The 23,589-nt window shown below is 39.2% G+C and overlaps 1 protein-coding gene across 1 annotated transcript in view; it reads left to right on the forward strand.

The window, feature by feature from the left end:
• The window catches only part of PNPLA2 (patatin like domain 2, triacylglycerol lipase), a 51,805-nt gene that overhangs the window by 11,916 nt on the left and 16,300 nt on the right, over nucleotides 1–23,589 (forward strand). The window contains exons 2-4 of the mRNA XM_014057687.2: nucleotides 15,149–15,381; nucleotides 15,591–15,656; nucleotides 22,845–23,054. Coding sequence (XP_013913162.2) covers nucleotides 15,149–15,381; nucleotides 15,591–15,656; nucleotides 22,845–23,054 — 509 coding nt within the window. The remainder of the gene's footprint in view (nucleotides 1–15,148; nucleotides 15,382–15,590; nucleotides 15,657–22,844; nucleotides 23,055–23,589) is intronic.

Raw genomic sequence — 23,589 nt, forward strand, 5'->3', positions numbered from 1 at the left:
ACTGTTTGTGAAATTAAAGCCTCCAGTGAGTACTTGTCAGTGTCTTTTAAACAATGCACCATAATTGACTTTTTTTTAACTGCTGAAGAAATTCCTCCAGTTCAAATTCACCTACAAATGAAGGTTGTTGATGATGATTGTGCTGATAGGATTATTGTACATTGCTCAGCCAAAAATATACAGATTGTAAACTGTGAAGGGTGGATTTGTGTGAGTCAAGAAGAAAATGGATGATCTCTGATAGCAAACGATGAGTTTCACATGACAAAAGTTGATGGACTGACTAAAGACAGTTGGAAATCATTGAAAGGGAAATTGCTGTCAATCTTGGCATTTCCCAGAAAGATGTGAATCACATTATTGCAGAGTTGGTATTCAGCCAATTCTGACAGGTTCTGGAGAACCGGTAGTGGAAATTTTGAGAGCGGGAAGGGAATGGGAATTTTGCAGTATTCTTCCCCTGCCATGCCCACAAAGCCACGCCCACAGAACTGGTAGTAAAAGTTTTTGAATCACACCACTGCATTATTGGTCTTAGTACTCTCTTTATATGAGACTGCCACATTATGTAGGAAATTAGATTCTGCAATACTATAAATTCTATCAGCATTTGTTATTCAGTTGTTCTAATTGCTAGGACATTTCCCCAGCAGTCAATGGCAATTTGTTTTCTTTACATATATTATTCTGTCTCCCGCACTTTGGAGTTAGAGAATAGGTTCTGACCTTCTGTGTAACATCCTTTCAGATATTTGAAGGATATGATCAATCCAGAAAGCCAGTTTGGTGTGTTATGTTAGCCTAGAAACCAGACGTTTTAGTCCTGCCTTAGGCATGAAAGTCAGCTGGTGACTTCAGGCCAGTCACTCATATGATGGCTGTTGTGGGGAAAATAGGAGAAGGAAGGAGTGTTAGGTATGTTTACAATCTTGAGTTACTTATAAAGTAATAAGAATAAAAACAGTGCAGAACTACTGTATTCTTTGATTTAGAAACTACTGTGTATGTAGTTACTACTCTTATCTTTTCATTTAAAGATGCCCTGAATGTAACTTTCCTTTTAAAATAAGAACCAAACTTGACTATTCACTTTGTGTGGCTGGATTATGCTTTAGTTATTTCATGGCGTTTGCTATTGTGTAGACTAAAACCTGATCATTAAAAAACAAACCCAATAAGGATTGAAATATAATATTCCTGGGGTTTCCACCTTGAGTTGATGAAACATTGTTGGTGACTTTGTTAAGGAACCTTCAAGTATTTTTATGATGAAAGAGGTCAATGATTTAGATTGGGTTTAGTTGTTCTTTTTTTTTCAACAAATATATTGTTTTGCATCATAGCAAATATTTTGGTTATCCTGTGTTCACTGAAGACAGCAAATCCAAACTAAAAGGAAAAGGGCGGTATGACAAACTGGCACTGTAAATGTCTTGGTTTATTTTCACTGAGTTCTCTATCATGCAATAATGCTAGTTGCAAAATCATAATGTAGAATGAATAGCTAAAATATTCCACCTCCCCCATCCATATAAGTCTCTAGACCATTTCAGCTTGCTCCAAGGCTACCCTGATTTTTTTCAGTGATAAAATCCTTGTGGCTGGGGCACATAGACAACCTAAGAAGCATTAAATCAGGGCTTCAGAATCAGTATTTCCTCAAGTGTCCTTTATGCCTATGTCTTTTAATGTAACTGCTGCCTTATACACAGGCGTGATTAAACCTCCTTGTTGCATGTCTTTGGTCATTCTGGCCTTTTCAACAGCCTGATTGCAACAGATACTCATCACCACTGTGATTTGTTTTGAGAAGATCAAATAATTTGTTATGGCATTACTACAAAGTTTATACGTTATAGCTTTTTGAGCCATGTTTAAGCAAAACGTGACTTCATGCAACATATTCTCATCACAAAACGCAGTAGTGCATTACAGGTCAGTTGCAGTGTTTGGTGTTTCAGTAGTTTTAGTCTATTGCACTGAAAAAAAGTTGTGTGGTTCTAACTCTGGGGCTTTGTTCCAAACTCATTGACTGCTTCATGTTCATTGACCTTCAAATATTTATTATATGAAAATAAAATAAGACCTTCCCCAATAGTACTATGAATAATAACAGAAAGAATACCATAATGGGTAACAATCACTTCAGGAAAATTGGTGGGTTATAAAATTTGAAAAATACAAGATTTAACATTGTTTTTACTGACATGGATGATATAATTAATGGGAAGGATGCATCTGATGAGCATCTACAAGGGTACTGATACTTGGTTGGAGACTGGTGAGGTGGGAATAAATAAACAAACAGGAATACTACACGGTATGTATATCCTTCCTAAGACAGGGGAGATGATAGAGATAAGGGGAGGGTGGAAGGTCTCAGTGCAAAGCATGCTGGTAAATGAGGCCAGTAACACAAAGATGATAGAGACAATTCAAGGCCACTCTCACAGGTATACTAACCCTGGATAAACTATCTTGCCACTCATCTCAGGACTAGGGACTGCCATGGAGCACTATAAGGTCCCCAAGGATTAATTAACTCCAATCAATTTTACATTATTTATTGACCTGTTGACCCCCAGACATTTATCAACTCTTTGGATAGGCAACCTTGGAGATCAGTTATTAGTTATTTTGAGGATCCCTGTTCTAACTGCATCCACTTATTTAGAGGCGTAAAATGTTACACTGTATTTGTTGGTATATAGTTTTTTGTAAATTTGAAATAAGAAGATAAAAACTAATGCAAATTAATATAAGGTAAGAAAACAAACAATGAAAAAGGAACAAAAAATAAGTTGAAGAAAAATGCGGGGGCGGGATAAAGAAGTTATTCACAGTTCTAAGTAGAAATGTTACATTGTAATGATTGTATGGTGTGTTATAGAGGAATTTTACACACCACCACCACCACCACCACCACCACCACAACAACAACAACCCTGTGAGGTGGGTTGAGCTGAGAGAGAAGAGGAACTGGCCAGCTGGCTTTCTTACTAAAGTGAGACTAGTCCTAGTTTCAAGGCCTGCGCAGTGGAAGCTGTCACTTTGTCAGACATGCTCGGTTGCATCTTATTCCCCCGCCACCCCAGATATTAACTCATTTGCAGATAGCACAGAATTCTTCAAATCCCTTGCTAGGCTGAAGTTGCTTTGCCCAGATAACATTTGGGTTAGTTTCTGTGGGAACAAAGAATGCAAAGCCAAAGATGGCTCTGGGCCAGGCTTTCTAAGAACTCTCTTTCATAGAACTCTTATCTTTGCGTAGAGGACTATTTGCACAGTTATTTTTTATTTAAAAATAACTCTTTACATAACAAAGACAACCTGCATGTTGGATTTACAAAGAGTGGTATATGCCGCAGCCTTCCAACCTCTTTTTTTCTGTATTAGAAGAGAAAAGAACATTCTCCCATCGCCTTCTTCCTTGGCTTATGGGCTTGAAGAGTACAGGAAAATCTGAAGGGAGAAAACTTTAAAACAAGAACAATTTAGACCAGTCATGGCTAACCTTTTTGTTGCTGTGGGCCGAAAGTGTGCATGCAATGTGTATATAACCACCCCGCACATGCACATGTAACCCCCTGTGCGCCCCACCCCACGAGCATCTGCAAATGACCCCCTGCATTATTTATGATTTGATTAGGGATATTGGGGAAAGAAGAGGGGGTTAGTGGGCTCATTAATATTCTCCAACATTCCCTTCACTAAAAACCAGAAATGTCCCAATTAAGTCAAACCAAGTATCCGGGCAGGTGGGTGGAGCCTCCTGCTGCCGCCACTACCTGATCCGTGCTGAACTGGCAGAAACCCACCTCTAGTTCTGGGATCAATGCAGAAGGCAGTTCCTCATCCTCATCACTAACTGGCTACGTCTACGTGCTTTTCCCACCCGAAGCCTTAGGGCTGTCCTCCTCCTGCAGTTGGATTTCAGCCGGATCACACTCAGCCAGCTGCTTGGAGCCATTGACCAATTCCCCTCCTGAAGTGCCCTAGACTGGTTCATCCTCCTCTAAAATGACATTTGGAGAGGCATCTGAGAAAGGAGTCATCACGGGGTGCTTGTATCAGAAATTTGACCACCTGGGCTTTAGGTATGGCATCAGTTGTGACACCAAGACATGGGTAGGGCATAGCCAATGTAGCAAAAAAAAAAACTTTAGGAAGTTTCAGAACTGCTGCTCTGCAGATATGGATATACAACCCTTTTTGTTCTGACCTAGACTTCCCAAGAACATTTTGTCCTTGTTCCAACAAAAATCCCTTTTATTAATTTATTGTGAATTCTGCTCATTCACATACAGCAAAGTCTTTCAAGGGAGGATTTACAGTCACAGATCTTATCTGGCATAGAGAGCTGCCAGGCTGATATCTGCAAAACTTGGCAAGGAGTCTCGGAGAGTCATAAACCAATTAATCGAACTAATTGTATCCTGTAAACTCCACTCCCCTTTTACTCCTGTTTTATTTCTTCTGGGAGGGACCATTCATAGTCCACCTGTGGCCTTACTCCCACGTTGACCCCTGTTCTTTTCGTCTGGCAACTCTGTGCATGCGCACACTAGGAACAGGCTCCAGCTGTTCGTCTGCCTCACTGATGTCTGACTCTGAAGGCAGCTGATAACTGTCATATGGCTCTGGCCCCCTCTCTGGCTCTGACACAGAGCCCCCATCAGAGCCTCCTACAGATGCCAGGACTGGCTCATGTTCCTCCCCAATCTCCTCACTGTCCAACGCTGGTGGGCCACGACACTTTTTGAAGTTGTTTCTAAGGGATCAGATGGGATTGATATTACTGTACCAACCTGCCTGTTGCAGAGCTGCTTTTCTAGCTAAGATGCTGGATGCCATAGCTAGATTGGCAATAGAATTCGCTAAGCTTGTGATCTTTGGAAACTTAATTTTTCTTTCCTAGGGCATAGAATTGGAAATAGTCCAATTGTTTGTGGCCCCCATGGAAATATGGACCCGCCCTAGGTAATCAAATACCTCACAAACACAAGGGCTAACATACCAGTTTTGATTTTTGTCTTGGGGCAGTGGCAATGTGATCTGTAGTTGGGGGATATTGCTATTACACCCTTGTTATAGACAGATTACTCACTGTTAATCCTGGAGTTGTCTACCCTGTCCTGCAGGAAGGAAGACCTGCTGGATTAGTCTGCGGCAGGTGTATTTTGGATATTAGAAGGAGTTTGTGGTTATTCTTCTGGTATGCTCGGATTCTACTGAGACCTTAGCCAATAGCTGGAATGGGCAGCCAATAAGCGCCTTAGATTGAATTGGAGGCGTGTGGGTGTGCTGTCTCTGTGCATCCTGAAGAGCTCTTTGGCATAAGAGCAGCCAACAGCTCTCTGCTGTTATTGGGTCTGCAAATTGTCATTCAGTGACCTTATTTAAAGTGACCATCTCTTCTGGATAAGGAGAAACTGAAAGAGCAAGATCTCTGTGAGGATTATTTTTGGCACTTCCTGGACAAAGTCATTTAGATTCATTCTGAGTTGGATGTTAATTAGGCATATCTAGCATAATAGTTACCGGGGAAGAGTTTGAACCCAAGGGAGTGGACAGGGATCTGTCCTTGGATCTGTCAGCTTGTCCATCCGTGTTTTAGTTTCATGCCCCTCCAGGCTGGTCCAAGGCATCCAGGCAAGCAACATGTAGCTGGATCTGTGTGGTGGTAAAAGGTGTCTTTGCAAGATGGGGATGGGGGAGTGGGGGGGGTTTACAGGCTCTGAAAGCAGTGGTAATCTGCCCCCTTCTCAAAAATTTGGAAATCCTTCTTGGCTCAGAGCAAGTGGCAGCTGTGGTCAGGAGGGCCTTTGCACAACTTTGTCTTTGGTTCCCATTTTTCAGTAGGAAATGCGGTCTCCTCATCCAGGGTTGGATGGTTCCATCCTTGTTGGCCATAGAGCCATAAAGACTAAGCTCTTCTCCAGTGCATTGGTGGGAATTATAGATGATAAGAATGCATTGTTATCATCAGGCTCTCTTGTATGGTACTTATTTTCATTTTGATTTTGTACAGTGCTTGTTTTTGTACTTTTATTGCTTCGATTTGAGTTTCTTCTTTTCTTGATTGTACACCATGATGTGTCATTGTGAGAGAGGCAGCAGACGCATTTTAAATGACAAAATAAATGGTTAATGGTAGTTTTCATTACCACATTAATAATTCTAGATGCTGGTCAAAACATTCCTGGGTACAAAAACTAGCAGCAATTATATATTTCTTGCTTACAGGGCAAACATCTGCTGCAGCCAATTACTTGGGAACATTTTAATGGTGCACTATGGGAAGAAATCACACAATGTTAAGAATGTGTGTCAAATCACACACTGAGTGGTCAACTCACACACTGAGTGGTTGTGTCATACTCCTGGTAGTACCTTTCTATGCCTGTGTGTAATATCTTGCTTCATCCCACTTCCTACTCTCAAATTCTCATTGGCTGATGATCCTTTAAAACAAATTGTGATCATTTACCTCTTCCAGGTTTTAATCATTTCAGTGGACTTTTGTTTCCCTTTTCAAGAACAGTATCTTCTCTGCTAAATTTATAATTTCAGATTAGCAAATAGGACTTGCATGGGAGCAGTGGAGTTGCTGGGTTAGGAAAGGGTTTTAAATGAAACCTTCCCCTCACTTCTGAGAGAAGCCAATCTCTTTGCCTTTGGGGTACATCCTGCAGATATTATTTCCAAGCTGTGCTTTGGTGGATGTTGTGTACGTCACTGGCGTTCTTATTTTTTCTGTTGCTGCCTTTTGCTATTGCAGAAGCAGAGGGAACAGTTCAGTGAAAACAAAGACTGGGTTATGAAAGAGATAATGAGAACAAATGTGAGGTATGTGAAAAGAGGAAGGATATAATGTTAAACAGATTGCCAAATAGTGCAGAGAAGGGTCATCAAGTAACTTAGGATAGCCTTGCCACATCTTGTTGGAGTAAGATGACACAACCAACTTGGGAAGGTCAGATGATATTTTAGAAAAAGAACAGGTCAGGAATTTGCAAAATTCACATTGTTTGCGAATGGTTCCTGGACTGTTCGATGCTCCAGGTTTTGTGAAGCATGATGAATTATGAAAAGTGGCATCAAACTTTTGTGGTGAGAAATATGGTAATTTATAGAATGGCTTCTCCTTGCATTACATCCCTAGTATGCAACATCACATCGGGCAATCAGACAATCAGTTGAGAATTTGGCTGGAATCATGTGCATGGCTTAGGCTAATATTAGACCAGACATTCGCTGCAGCACGAGGCTTTTCTAAGCCAACCACGTGTTTGTTCCCTGGACTGTCCATTTTTAAAACTTATATAATGCCCTTGTAGCTCTGCAAAACATTATTGTTCAGTAATGTCAGGATCTGATTATCTCAAAGCTGTATTTTTTAAAAGACAAAAAAATAGGACTTATTTTCCGTTCAGCATTTCCTTCCCTGAATGCATCACCAGTGTAATTACTGCCTGTTTTCATTTTCTGGTCCCAAAAGAGATAACATTAAAGGCAAAAATCATCAAGCTGCAAAGGGTGGAAGAACTCATTTTAAAATACCATCATCATCTGGGGTGATTTACTGCCTTCTATGTGACAAATTTTCAGGCCATTAAACAATGCAACTGGTGAGGGTTCAGAGGTGGTATTCAGCTGGTTCTGACCGGTTCTGGTGAGCCGGTAGTGGAAATTTTGAGTAGTTTGGAGAACTGGCAAATACCACCTCTGGCTGGCTCCACCCCCATCTATTCGCTGCCTCCTGAGTCCCAACTGATTGACTGGGTCTGCTTCTGTTGCCCTGCACAGAAGAACGGAGATGGAAAGCAGGTTAGTGGGGTGAGGAGGGAATGCAGATTTTACAGTATCCTTTCCTGGAGTGGGGTGGAAATAGAGATTTTGCAGTATTCTTCAACCGCCACACCCACCAAGCCATGCCTACCAAGCCACACCAACAGAACTGGTAGTAAAAAAAATTTGAATCCCACCACTGGAAGGGTTCTATACACCTTGGAAATGGTTTGAACCTGGCACAAGCATGGCAGCTCCCTCCTGTTTTAAAGAAGACTTCCTCCACAAGGGGTTGAAAAAAATTACAACTGCTTTAATGAATGAATTTGTTAAAATTAATTTGAGCCTTAAAGCCGCTGCAACCTCTTTTTCAAGCTCATGTGGCAATCTGGAAAAATTCAAGTGTTTCAAGTTTTCAGCATGTGCTCTCCTGTCATTTGAAGCACTTTTGAATCTTTTTTTTTTTTGAAAAGTGCCTAGCTCAACTAATGAATTCTGCATTTTTTTTAGTATATTAAAAAATGACTCTCATATTCAGTTCTTTGTTTATATTTTGAAGGGTATTCTGGGTTTAAATATAGCCACAGGTTCTATATGAATGCATGATGTAAAGCAGAAGACTTTTTTTGAGAATTTGGAGATATGTAGCAAATATGAAATGTAAATTACGCACCTTTTATGAGTATAGCCAGTCTTACAGGATTTTCATATACCGTATAAATAATTATATGTGGCAATCTCGGGGGATAATGTTTGGGGTTTTATTTGGGGGGGGTTGCTGTTGTTTGTGTGTTTTCTAACCAATAGAAGACAGACTTAGAAGACTTAGAATAACTTTATTGTCACTTTAGATGTACAATATACATTAAAATGAAATTTCATTGCATACAGTTCTCAAAGGCTCACCACCTCCAATATACACTATATAAACATGACAAAAGTATAAATACATACATACATACATACATACATACATACATACATACATACAAACAAAATTATTCATATACCCACTTATATTATATGACACAGAGAAACAATACAGTCTAGTTCTGATGCCTCTACGCCTCTGCAAGGATGGGGGCATCCCGGCAAGCTGGGTGCCCGAAAACAGCACGGAGATGCCAGTGAAGGCTGGGAGTGGGGAGATCCTAGCTGCAGTTTACTCGTGAGCAACATTGGCCGGGAGAGGCAGGGAGAAAGGCCAATGGTACTCAAGAGTAAACTGAGGCTCCTAAGTGGGATCAAGCCTCCCCACTCACATCTTCACCTGAGGGCATCGCTGGCAGCCCTTCCTGCTGAAGTCAGTGCTCTTCCCATTGCTGCTTGGCCTCCACAATGCGCGGAGGAAGGAGGCAGTGGTTTCATTCGCTGCCTGCTAGCTCCGGGGGGGGGGGGGGCGAGCAGCTGAGCAAGTAAGCCAGCCAGGATCTCCCGGCTGCCTCTAATCTTCAGTTTACTTATGAGCATGTTTACTTGTGAGCAGATTAGAGGCAGCCGGTGTGGGTGCCTGAAGGGCAAGCAGCCTTTGGGAGAGGTGGTGCCAACTCTGCTCTGCGGCGCTGGGGACCCTGCCAGCTTTTGGGGCTGCTGCTCATGCAGGAAACCTCCCCGGGAGTTCTGGGATGCCCCACTTCTGCTGCTGCCACTGCTGCTACTGTGGCCTGGACGGGGGCACTGCCCGCCGCTGCCGCCACTACCATGGCTTTCTCCTGCTGCTGCCCTCTTCTTCCGCTGCTACCCTCTCCAGCATGCGAAGCTTGCTGGGCTGCCCCAGTCCCCTCCGCAATGCTTACCTATGTGTAGGCAGGAAGAGGCAGTGGATGCACGTGGTGAAGGCAGGGCAAGCATCTGAGCGGGCGGACTGGTTCAGGGGCCTGGCCAGCCAGTGGTCACTACCAGTTCTGAGACCCAGGCCAGCATACCACTATCGGTTCAGCCGAATCGGTAGGAAACCACTTCTGAGCTTCATCCTTGATACTGAGTCATACTGGAGTATGACTATGCCAGCTTTTTCTAAAATCTACAATTATCTCCTTTGTTTTATTAACATTTAAAAACATTTAGAAACTTTTATGGCATCAGTCTACCAGAGCCTTCCCCTCTTCCCTATAAGTATCTTTGTTGTTGTCCTGGATAAGACTCACCACTGCTGTATCAACCGCATACTTCACAATATGATTCGTAGCAGATTTGGCTACGAATGTGGGTCATCAAGATGAACAGTAGCGGACTTAGACACAGCCCTGTGGGGAACCTGTACTCAAGGAGATGGAGTTGGAAACTATTCTTCCAACTTGTACAAACTTGCACAAACAAAATACTATGTTATGTTCCTGTTGGACTGATTAAAGCTTCATATGATTAAATATCCTCTGTGAAAGACATCTTGGAATTCCAAGCGAAGCTGGAATGTCCTTGGCTTGAAGTAGCACCCTTTATTCTGCAGTGGAGCATTTCCAAGAAGAGTTATAGATTCCAAAATGCATATTGTCAGTGGCTACCCAGATACATTTAATATGCGTATGATGATATTTTAATTCTTTTGTTTTCCAAATATTGCCAAAATATTGTTTCAGATCAAATTAACCTTTCCTGACAAAGGAGCTTCTGGATGCTTTAGGTTGAACATCTTTCTTCTGATTTAAGTCTCAGGAAATTGTAACAAGTTGAGCAAGTTTGGTCTAGAATGGTTAAAACCACTAGAAACTGGGAGACTGGGTGTTCTAGTCCCACCTTAGCCATGAAAACCAGCTGGGTGGCCTTGGGCCAGTCACATCTCTCTCAGCCACACTCACTCCAAAGGGTTTTTGCTATGAGGCAATTAGGAGAAAGAAGTAGTAGTAAATATGTTTAGTACCTTGAGTTGTTTATAAAAAACAAAGTGTAATATAAATAAAAAGATTTTAGATTAGACCATCTGAGTAGGACAGGGAGTTTGAAAGATGAGAAAAGAATCTGTGAGAACCAATGTTATCTCTCCTGTGGTTGGAACAAACAGACAAATAAACCAACAAAAATGGAAATGATGCCCCATAACATTGGAAGAAGAGTGATTAGATAAATACAAAACTGTATGTTTTTAAAGTGGTCTACTTGAAAATGTAAACTAATTAAAATATTAGGGATACTTATCAAGATTTTTTTTAATACTAGGTTCCTCCTGTTCCACCATTTTTTTGACCTCTTTAACTTTCATTAATAATCCTCTCTGGCATTCTCATATCTCAGCTTGCTGAGCTGATGAACTTTTCTGCCAAAGTTTGTGTGTGTATGTACATAGATGACATTTTCCAAGGTTACTAGGCATGTTGAGTTCAGCTCTCTTGTTCTCTTTGGATCTATCTAAATAAAACCAATCCCCTTTTGGCAGGACATCAAAATTGGGCTCTCCTCTAGGAATTGTGAAGTTCAATCTATATCTGTCCAATTTCTAAGGCTATTTTGGCACTAGCCAAGGTTACAAGATGATGTACTTTCAATAACTGAAGCATCTTTTATTGTTTTGCCAAGCCATGCCTCCTGCAACATATTCAGTGAAGAGAAGCAGTTCATGTTCTTTTCTGACTTATCTTAATTTGATGATAGGTTTCTGTTACATCCCAGCAATCCAATTATTAAAAGTGTAACTTGACTACCGTATATGGGTTGGACTGTTTAACTATGGTACATGTCATTCAGGTGCACCTAGATGTTGCATACAGCTTTATCCAAATAATCCTGTATTTATTTAGTTATCTTCATGTATATTCACCCAGCTCTCAGTAAATACCTTTATGCATGCATCATAATCAATATGATTTGATGGACTGAAAATGAAGAAGTCGGTTGACCCTTGGTATCCCGGACACACAGTGGTGCTTAGAAATGTGTGAACCATTTTGAACCTTCAGTATCTCTGCATAAGCATGGCCTAAAAATATGATGTGTTCTCCTCTTGTGCTAAATCTAGATAAAGAGAACCCAATTAAACATATGAGTCAAAAACATTATACTTGTTCATTTATTGAGGGAAATTATCCAAAATTACCAATTAATGTAGGGCAAAATGTGTGAAGCTCTAGGATTATCAGTTTATTTGAAGGGGGAAATTGAGTACTTCTTTGGGATGATAATCAGGTGTGAGTGTGGGAGGTCCTGTCATATTAGAATAGAATTCTAACTATTCATTATCAAAGACTATCCTTCACCACATGGGCATGTAGAAGCTCATGGAAGCTCAAACATTTCTGAAAGATGCTCACCAGGTTACAAAAGTATAGCCAGAGTGTTTGGACTCCACCAGTTTTTTGATCAGGCAAATTGTGTACAAATAGAGTTCAACACCAATGTTATCCTCCCCAGAAGAAATTATACCAAGAGCAAGGTGTGTAAAGTTTCAAAGAATCCAGGTTATTATCCAAGGAACTAGAGACCTCTCTTGCATTGACAAATGTCAGTTTTCACAGGATTACCATCAGGAAAATGCTGAACAACAATGGTGTGCATGACAGGATGACAAAGGAAAAGTCACTGTTCCCATAAAGAACATCTAAAGTTTGTGAGAAACCACATGGAAGACCCAGAAGGCAGTTAGAAGAAAGTTCTGTGGACACACAATTTAGCAAGATTTTTTAGCTAAATAACCCAAGGGGAAATGAGAAAAAATGGGTGTCTCCTTGTTTTTCTATCATTAGGCCTCTGACCTACTCCAGTTTAAAGGGGAGGCCAAGAATGAAGCAATTGCTCTCTGATTTCTATAAATGTACTTCTAAAGCCCTTGATAAGAAAAAGCTGTGATTATGTTCAACAACTATCCTAGTTTAAACATTCTCTTTTAATTTTTTTTTCTTAACAAACAATTTAATTGATTTCATTTAATTTTAATCTCTTTTGCGGAGATTCATGAAAATAATTGCTGCTAGTTTCCATTTCAGAAAACAAAGAAACAGGTTTTGTTGTTGAAAAAGGATGCTGCAATTTCATTATCGTGTGGGGTTAAATGGTGGATTCATTTTTGAATACACATGGAAACTTTCCTTCTCCTAATTTCAAGTTCATTTGAAATTTGCTGGAACCAGCGAGAAACAGAGTAAAACCACCAATGGAATTGATGGCCCATATTTAGAATTGGAAATGATCATCAGAATTTATATAGCTAAACTAGAACCTGAAGTTTAAAAGGCAAGAGTTGTGTGTTCTGAGAAGTACCTTGGTTCTTCCTGGGATGAACTGAGGTGTTAGTTCTTACCATGAAAACCATATGGTGACCCCTACACTAGGGGTGAAATCAACTTACCTTCACTACTGGTTCGCAAATGTGAGTGTGCACGCTCTGTATACATGTGCAGCTTTTTTTCCTTTGGAAAGATAACACTTGTTGAATGCCCTTGCTGATTCCACATCACCAGTGTGATTTAAGAAAGGGACATGGTTCCTATTGCTTGTGGGTAAACAGGGTTTTGCTCACTCAATCTTCCACTCCCATTGACTGAAACAGTTGACTTTAATTTCCCCTTCAAATAAACTGATAATCTTAGAGATCCATGTACTTTTCACATACACAAATATATAACTTTGGACCATTTTCTTGACTTAATTTGTTTAATTGGATTAACTCTGTATCTAGACTTGTGTGGAGAACAAATCACATTTTAGGTAATATGTATGCAGAAATATCGAAAATTCAAAACATCACTGCACGTGAACTTGCCCAGATGGTTATCAGAAGTGAAATCTAACTTGAAAGCACAAAACCCCAAATAAAAATGTATAAAGTGACTGTTGCTGACTATTAGGGATGGCATTTGATTGAAAGGCATGTGTCTTTCAATCAGGTGACTATTGCTGACTATTAGGGATGGTATTTGATTGAAAGGAATGTCCCTTGGGAAAGTTGGCTGCCAATAAAGGAAAATAAAGGAAAAAATAGCATAACTTATTATAACACAGTCAGTTGAGCTCTGTTTAACCTTGAGTATATTTATGATGAGCAGGAAACACAGTGTAAGGTAAACAACTTTGGTCTTGGGGGAAAAGGTCAACTAGCAATGAGATAATTTTCCCAGCTCAGAGATGGCTGATAAAGAGAACTTTGGGCAACAACGTTGTCCTGAAAACAGTGCTGTGTTTAATAGTTAACACATTGTCAATGTGGAGTTTCCAAAAGATGCCCTAATTACAAGTTGACAATCACTGGGTTAGATTTGTTCAATGGTATCAAATCTGTGATGTACTCCTGAGCTCAAGATAGAAAACCTGACAAGTTATGTATACTTTTAGGGAAACCATATTTCTTGCTGTTTTCCCCAGAGCAGTTTATTTAGCTGTTTAATATATATCGTGTCCAATTAACATGTGCTAGATAGTTTTTCTTGTGTATAATGTAGAACTATAAACAAAACTCTTTATACTCTTGGTGCCAAAAACTATGAGCAGAATGGAATCTACCGTGAATTAGGATAGGTATCTATTTTGGATAACAGAATTATATTGTAATCGGATTCCTGTTAAGTATTTTATAGATTAAATAAACAATCCTTAGAAAGTTATAAATGCTATATTTATCATTTTAATATTCTATCAATATTTGGGCCATATTTTATGGCGAGGAAGCCTTAGGGCATAACTTTAGCTTTAGAAATGGTTCAATCAACATAAAGAATGCTTTTGTATGCCTTTGAAAATTTCAGCATTACTTAGTTTGATTTTTTTTTAGTAAGGACTATAAATGCCCACCTAGATTAAGATATCTAATTTTTAAATCAAGAGATTAAAATATGAAAAACATAAGTAGTCTGGATGCATGTGTGTTGTATTAAATATATAACTTTTGGGATGTTGTTCAGCACTGCCTAGATACCTCTTTAAATGTTTATGATGTACAATTTTTCAGGAATCGGGAACTCTTCAATTGCAATAAAATAAATTTAGCAAATGGTATTTTTGAAAATGGATGTTAACAATCCATGGCCTGCTTCACACAGCATACTAAGCCATAATTTATTTTGGCACTATGTGATTTTCAAATCTCATTTTATACATTAATTCCATGGGTCAGTGGACTTAAAACAAGTGTCATTTAATAGTTAAGGAGTTGGGTTAGGAGTTGGGAGTTCCACATCAAATTCACTCTCAAGCCTGGAAATTTACTGGGAGACTTTGGTGGTCACCATCTCTTAGTCCAATCTTCACTGCAGAATCATTGTTAAAATGAAGGAAATCTCCCCATGTAAGTTACCTTGAAATGGTAGGAAAAAGTGGGATACTAATCCAATAATTTGATGAAAATGAGCATAAGCTAATTTTGAATTAAAACTTTATCTATTATACTCTTATCCCTAATCATTTAAAATATATATTGTTTTCTTCATTCTAGGTGATGCTGGAGCAAATATCATCCATGTCTCCAAAGAGGCCCGGAAGAGGTTTCTTGGCCCTTTACACCCGTCCTTCAACCTGGTGAAAATCATCCGTGCCTGCTTATATAAAACCTTATTAGCCAATGCACATGAGTTGGCCACCGGACGTTTGGGCATTTCATTAACCCGGGTTTCAGATGGAGAAAACGTCATATTATCAGAGTTCAACTCCAAAGAAGAGCTTGTCCAGGCAAGTTGTAACTCTGGGGCTTTCTAGGAGCTTTCAACATGAAGCCATCAATGCCTATCTCCCAGGAACCAATAGAGCTGATATGACCTACTCCTGTCATGGAAGTTCTCCTTTCTTCATGCTCTGCCTGGATTTATCTTCTGCAAATACTGCAGGCTTCTCTAGTCAGTTCATTTTTTTAACATGGTGTTTTCCCATCTCTCCCCCAGGCATGTGTCTGTAGCACTTTCATCCCAGTATACTGTGGCCTGATCCCTCCAACCCTTCAAGGAGTGGTAAGTAAGCACGAGAGTGTTTTAACTTTCAGCTGTTTCGTATTGTACGACAAGAGCCTATTCCTGATTTTCATGTTTCATCAAGAGGCAAAGAGGAAACCTGGAGACTAGGAAAGATGACGTGATATGCTCCATAATTCTGGCAAAATAATCAGAACAATGTACAGTTGTAATCAAACTATTTTCAAAAGACTGAATTATTTTTCTTGTTTGCTGAGATCAAGCAACTAGAGCTCTGATGTTTGGAAGGGAAAAAAATTAAAAGGGGAGAAAACAGGACATTTTTTCCCCCAAAAAGGGGAAAAGAAGAAAAGAAAAATAGTATTGCAACAGTGGTGAATACCAGTAACTCGGGTGTAGGATGAGGGTGAAGGTTCGTTTTCCGACTTGTGGGTTGGTTTCCGAATGTTTCGTTAACCAGGCTAGGTAACATTTTCAGCGGAGTTTAGGGGAATAGTTTTATTTGTAGTGTCACGTTTATGTTTCTGGGCCATAATGTTTATAGACATAACGTATATTTAGCAAAACTTAATTTAGGTTTAGTAGAATGAAGCCAAAATTTGTTGCTCTCAGTGTTTGCTTTTCTTTGTTGAGTAAGTATTGAAGAACAGTTTTGGAGGAAACACGTGTTGCCACAAAGGAAATGTCACAACATTTTATTGAAGTTGAAGAGCTGCCTGAACTAGGATATCGATGACCAAACCTGGAACTTTGAGGTTTCAAAGCGAGCCTTCACAGTCCATATAATGGTCTTCAGCATTGCCATGAGTTTGTTTTAAAACTTGGTAAAAGCATTTTTTGGTGTGCCAAAGCAGAAAATAAAATATATTCTGCTAAGACTTGGAGAAAAACCTGGGCTATTTTTGGGGTGGGTGGGGGTGGAGTTCAAACTTTTAATTAGTTTATCAGAATATAAAATTCAAAGGAAAATAAAAATAATGGGAACTAGGGGACAGGAAAATGGAAAAAGAGAGTAGGGTAAAAAAGGGAAAAAGAAAAAAGGTGTTGGTTTTCAACTTCTTTTAATAGTAGAAAATAATAACATTACAAAATCAACTTTTTACTTTTATACAATAATATATACTAGCTATTTTTATAACAAAAAACCTATCTAATCAGCAAAACCAAAATTTCATTTTCCCATCATAAGTACAAAATCTGGAAGCAGTTTCCAATTAAAAACAAAATAATCATCTCTTTGCTGTGGAAAAAATATTTCTATCTGCTCTTATTAATCGTTATAGATTATCATCATATTAGCAAGACTTTTTTCCTTTAAAACACCTTTTTTACATTCATTTAAAACTTTAAATTTTTCTTTAAAAATATTTGTAAAATCAACAAATTCTAATACATCTTTTTTTAACTTGACCGAAATTCTTTCTAATACTCTTTCAATTATTTTACAAGCTTTGGGAATTACTTAAGCATTATAATAAAGGGAAAAACATATTGTCAAACCCACTTTACATTAAAACTTTCTTTCAATTACATATATCAGACTGGTAAAAATCAATCCTTACTCTAATTTATTAAAATTAAGCCACTGCTTCCAGCTTATCTTCATAAAATAAAATCTTTTTCTTGTTTGGAATATCTATCAAGTAATTATAGATTTTTCTTTTTCTCAAACTTGTTAGTATCCATGAAGAAAAAGTTCCAAACTTGTCCTCTTGAAAGTTGCAGATTTTCTTGAAACACTTCTTTCAATTATGCTGGAATAATAAAGATTGGTGTCAGATTTATATTCCAAAGTTGCAATTCAGTCCTTTGTATTATCAGTTACTTCTGAAAATTGCCTCAGTAATTTCAGTGGTTTGATAGTTTTTTCACGTAATTACATCTCTGAAAGAGTTTGAGTATTTTACTATCCTTAGAAATAATTGATCTAATAATTATTGATCTACAGAGTTTTATTTAAGAATTTTTCAATCACACATTTGCTCAAATCCAAGTTCCATCTTATTAATTTCTTATTATGGTCAAAGCGTAAAATTTTTGTGTCCCTTAAGAATTTCTGTCAATCAGAGTTTATAAAAATTGGAAAGTTTTTAACAACCCACAACAAAACAAACCAAGCTACAAATTACTTAAAAATAGTAAAACAACAACTGTCTACCCTTACGTTTCTCCATCAAAGTTTTTTTTAAAAGGTACTCAAAGCTTCTCTTATTTTAGCTTGCCTTTAGCAATTCCCCCCTTTTTGCTATCGTTTGGCCATCTTTCATCGGAAGTCAGAAACCTGGGCTGTTTCTTTGACAGCAACGAGCCATTTCCATTTCCAGTCCTTCTGCTTGAGAAGATTCTTTGAGGGTATTGGGATTCTCATGCTTTTTCACTGTTAGTTGCATAACCAGTGCTCTAGTGTCAACACTGTCTGTAAAGCACAGATACTAAGCAAACCGTGGCCATTCCAAGGATGATCAGCTTTATTATTCCCACGTTAAAAATAGGCAACTGAAGCTTCAAAACATCTGATTGCTTAAGCCTACATATTTACATTAAGACCTTCATGGGAGAAAAGCTGGCTAGTTAAGGCAGAAGTGAAATAGTTCCGCCACTTAGTTACTCTGTTTTAATTCATACAAACAGACATAGAAATTTTACATTTTATTTAGCTAACTTACTATCCTGCCTTTTTTCCAGGAGCTTAAGAAAATTTATGTAGCAATCTTTTATTTCTTCTCAATAAAAGCCCAATGAAATAGGCTAGAGACCGTGATTGTTCTGAAATCTCCAAATTAGCTTCTATGACTATAAGGAAGGGTGAATAGTGCAGGAAGCCTTGGGTTAATGCAGGAGGGAAGAGATGAAGGTAGACTAGAATATTTTTGCATTGGAATTCTAAGAAAGACACTATTTTAAACATGTTTGAATTGCTTTGAAGCTACAACTCACTGGGTCCTGATTAGTTAATGGTATAGTCTAAGTGGGAACCAAAGACAGATTCATACAGGAAGTCCTTGATTCATGACTGATGGGGCTATGCTGCTTCCCCTCATGATCATGCGATAGTGATCTGGGTGCTTGGCAATCCATTTGTACTTACTGCTTGCCAAGCGCCCTGTGATCATAATTTGGAGTCTTCTCTGCTGGGTTCCACAGAAATTTAATGCGTAAGCCAACAGGAAAGATTGCAAGCTGCTGCTGCCGCCTGCCAACAAATTTCTCCTTGGGCGTAGGGGTGGGGTGGGGAGGAATCCTTTGCCAGGCTACGGAAACAAAGCTCCTGAAGATCCAAGCTTTGCTTCTCCAGCCCAGGGCAGAGTTCCCTTCCGTGCATGGAGAGCAGCTGCCTATTCTCCTGAGGCAAGATGCTGTTTTGCTGTGTCTGTTTAACAGCTGCACCTGTTTAACAACTGGGAGAAGTGGGATTGTGATCATTGAATGAAGTAGTCGCATGGGCATCTTGCTAAATGACTGCTTCGCTCAAAAACCAAGATTCCGGGCCCAATTGTTGTTGTATGTCAAAGGCTACCTATAATTCAAAATGCTCCAGCAACCTAAAAGGGCAGCTTCTAATAACTGGCATGTTGCCAATATGGGAGGGGCTTGAGAAGTTAATTCACCCACCAATATCACCCAACTCTCAGCAGACAATTTCACAATTTAGCTAGATTCTGTTCCTGATGTTGTGTAAAAACACGAAGTAAAAGGGAAATATAATGCAGGATTGTAACTGGCTGCCTCTTATATCTATTCAGCTGTTATTCTTTGATTAAAGTATAAATGTAGAGCTTTTGAAAGGGGACGAAGGAAGAAAAGCAGAAACTGATCTTATTGTTAGTGGAAAAGTCTTGGTGCAAAAGTTTTGTGTAGTTTTGCATACTTAATTGTCCAGCTAGTAGCTAACATACAGTAATGACTGGATTACTGTAACACGCTCTACATGGGGCTGCCCCTGAAGAATGTTCGAAGACTACAGCTGGTCCAGAATGCAGCCGCGCGAGCGATATGGTGTGTATCTAGATACACCCATATTACACCTATCCTCCGTGAGCTGCACTGGCTTCCTATTGGTCTCCGGATGCGCTTCAAGGTGCTAGTCGTTACTTTTAAAGCCCTACATAGTTTAGGACCTGGCTACCTGAGAGACCGCCTCCTGCCACTTACCTCCCAATGACCAACAAGATCGCACAGGTTGGGCCTCCTCCGGATGCCGTCAACCGGACAATGCCGGCTGGCGACTCCCCGGGGGAGGGCCTTCTCTGTTGCTGCGCCGGCCCTGTGGAACGATCTACCTGTAGAGATCCGGACCCTTACCACACTCCCGGCCTTCCGTAAAGCTGTCAAGACCTGGCTGTTCCGGCAGGCCTGGGGCTGTTGATTGATATCTAGCTCCGCTTAGATGGAATGGGTGATGTAAATTTTAATACTGTATTTTTTATTTTTTATTTCTATTTTTTTAAATTTTAAATGTTTCTTGTCTGTTGTGAGCCTCCCAGAGTCCCTATGGGAGTGGGCGGGATACAAATTCTATTAAACTTGGAAACTACTGAGTTTTCTGGAACTGGCTTTGCGGAACATTATAGGAACATGCTGGTTGCTGGAGAACATGCTGTGCTTCCCCTTCTCCTTGCCAGTTGACTTCCACTCCACTTTGAACTTTCTTCTGTTTTTAGTATTTGTATCACTTGATACACTTGAGATTCAGTTTGGCTCTTGACCATTGTGAGTAGGAGTGACAGATAAGTTTTCGAAAGCGAACATGGTTTTTTAACTTCTAGAAGGATTTCAGGTTAGGGAGAGATTGTTTTGTCCTTAATTGGGATCAGAGATGTGTTTATAGGCTTATCTAGATTTCAGGCAAGCAAACCTTTTCCCCTTTGGTCTCAGTAGCATTAGCCCGCTTAGCTAGCAACATAGTAAGCTGCTAACTCTTAAACTGCCTAACAGTGGAATAATGGAAAACCTCCTCCATCTATCCACCCTGTACAATTCTCTACCAGTAAAAATAATAATGATGATGATGATAATAAGGAAAAGCACAGGAGGCAGATTCTGAATAAAAATGCTGCTTAGTCATACCTTTTTGTGGTTCCATTAAAAAAAAAATTCAACTTGAATTACTATAGAATGAAGGGCAGCAGAAGAAGCATAAAAAGGAGTCTTGAAATATGACAACAAAACATTATTTCCAAAACACATCCCTTTTTTGCTGCACCACCATGATTGGCAGATGATCTTCCCCAAAGCTAGTGGTGTATTGAAGAGGATGGCCAGTGAAATTGGAAGATCAACCAGTTGCTTTGCCTATCACACCCAGTACATTAAAAATGTGAACAGAACCATTTATTTAGCAGTGGGTCAGAACAGGCAGTAGAGGGAAGATACAGATTGGTTTGTATAAGCTGCTACCAACTCGAGAATGGGTGGATAATATTTTAACTCAACACTGGGGGAAAGTTCTTACTGAGTATCTTCTGGACATGTTCTTTTTCTTCCAAAGCCCCTTAAGTACAGCACGTTATATTTTGGCCCTCTGGAGAAACAATCTCTTGATCTCTGCCTGGCAAACATTTTGACGTCATTGGTTAATGCAGTCCAGTGGTCATTGTGGATTTTTTGAAATTAAAGGGACCAGGGCCATTGGTGGCTCTTTACATTTAAGCCATAGTGTTAATTCTGACATTTTAGAATTCCAAATGGGATATCTATTATTCAATAAATGTTACCACTTCCTGATCTTCAGGAAGGTATATAATGGAGAAGCTGACTTGCTTTTGAAGCTATAACATCAGTAAATAATCACAACACAGTAAACAGGGTGATTTTTCTTGCATTTGGATATTGGGATTATGATTACAACAGAGGTAGTTTTTCCATGTAAATTATTTCACTCCAAGATTGGCATTAATTTGTTTTTCATGTGGTCATATTCTGGGCATCAGCTTTTCTATAAGAAATGAATTATCTGAATGGTATGTGACTGTATTCTGTAACACATTCGTGCAACTCCCGATGGCATTCAAATCTTTTGTTAAAATTCAATGGAATAGGGAACTGGCCAATAACCACCCACCCAAACCAGACAGATTTAAATTTGTGCAGAGCTGAAAGAATTATGCTATGTCAGAGCCCAGTGAGATTCATTCAGATGCAGGGATAAAAATGAGTGGTTTTGAGTCACAGATATGTCTGCTGCTTATCTGTCTGATCATCCACTGTTGAAACAGGAAGAGGAACTTAGAAGGCTATGCTTCTGTTGAAACACATCATAGCTGAGAGATTAATTTTGCCCACATTTGTTTTTAGCTACAAATAAGAATAACTACAGTGTGAGATTCAGACAACATCAAACCATGGCTGCTTGGATACCTTTTTTCCAATTTCAGTCTGTACTGTCCCAATAGAGGAAAGGGCTGAGACCATTAGAAGGGCACACAGGGTTCTGAAGCTGATGTACAGTATTAAAGTATCCTGTCTCTCGATTTATGGGAAGGAAAATACAAAGGTGTGCAGCATGTGCACAAGATAGAAAAAGCCTGTAGACTAATCTTTGTTTAACTTCTTTTTTGCAGCCTGGAACCTGTAGAAGAGGTCAACATGAACTTTTTGTTACTTTCTGGAACTTAAGTGAAAGGCCAAAAAAAGAGAGATTTATTTACTTATTGCGGTTGTTACATAAAGTTGCTAGAAATGTGGGGGCTTACTCTTTATTTCAGAAAAATGCTTTCATCACCTCTTCCTCATCTTATTCATTTGAGAACAGAACTCAGAATCTACCCAATACTACACCCTATTAGATAAAACAGAATTAGCAAAGATCTCATCCACTAAATTTGCAGAAATATGTAGTGATTTATTGGGGAGTAAAAACAACAACCATTCCCTTGATTTCTCAGTTCCATAATTGTTCATCCCTTACCATAATGATCCAAATGATGAATTATGTATTATATCGTGATGATGCAAGATAGGCCTTTTGCGACGTACCTTACAGCGCAAGAGCAGATGTTCATGTCACGAAATTGCAATTAATGTTTTATCATTCGCTCACCCTTCTCTCCTCCTAGAGACTGTTTCGCTTGATGCTCTAGTAAAATGGACTATATATAACCAAATAACTATACACACCATTGCATGTGTGACTATGTGCATTTAGTGATCTGAAGAAGAACAGACTGGGGACTATAAAAAGACAAGAGATAAAAAGAAGCTAAACGTCATATTTTCTTTTCTCCCCAGAGATACGTTGATGGAGGGATTTCTGACAACCTGCCTCAATATGAGTTGAAGAACACCATCACTGTATCCCCTTTCTCTGGGGAGAGTGATATTTGTCCACGGGATAGTTCCACAAACATTCATGAACTCAGAATCACCAATACCAGCATTCAGTTTAATCTACGCAATTTGTACCGCCTTTCAAAAGCCCTGTTTCCTCCAGAGCCCCAGGTGAGCCTTCCCCACCATGATAAGACATTTTCATATATATTTTTTATTTAAATAAACTAAGAGCCAGTATGATATATCAGTTAAGGTACTGAACTAAGAGAGTGAAATTCAGCTTTTAAGCTTGACTTTGGCATTGAATCCAACTGGGTGACTTTAGGCCAGTCACTCCCAATCTAGACTGGAAAGTTTTTTTAAAAAACTATTAGTATTTACAAGTACCAAACTGTGCTTGAAGAGCAAAGAAAATTATAGTTAATCTTCAGTAAAGAGGCCTTCGTCCTTTGGCAGATTGATTCAATATTGCTGTTGTTGTTGATTTTCTATTTTTCATAGTTCGTAGTACTTTAGGAAATTTCTGATTTAGGAAGTAGCTATAATCTACTGCCAATCCCTCTCATGACTTCCCAGCACAATTTGCCTGCATTTTTATAACAGCAAGGAACACCTGTATTTGCCAATGCACACACATCACAAACAGAATTAACATGTTGAGAAAGCAGACGCAACACATGACTTTGATACAAGAAAAAATATA

This window comes from Thamnophis sirtalis, unplaced genomic scaffold (genome assembly GCF_051295495.1).
Source record: "Thamnophis sirtalis isolate CommonGarterSnake01/CBP01778 unplaced genomic scaffold, rThaSir2_p1.2 scaffold_1, whole genome shotgun sequence".
In the NCBI taxonomy this organism is placed as follows: Eukaryota; Metazoa; Chordata; class Lepidosauria; order Squamata; family Natricidae; genus Thamnophis; species Thamnophis sirtalis.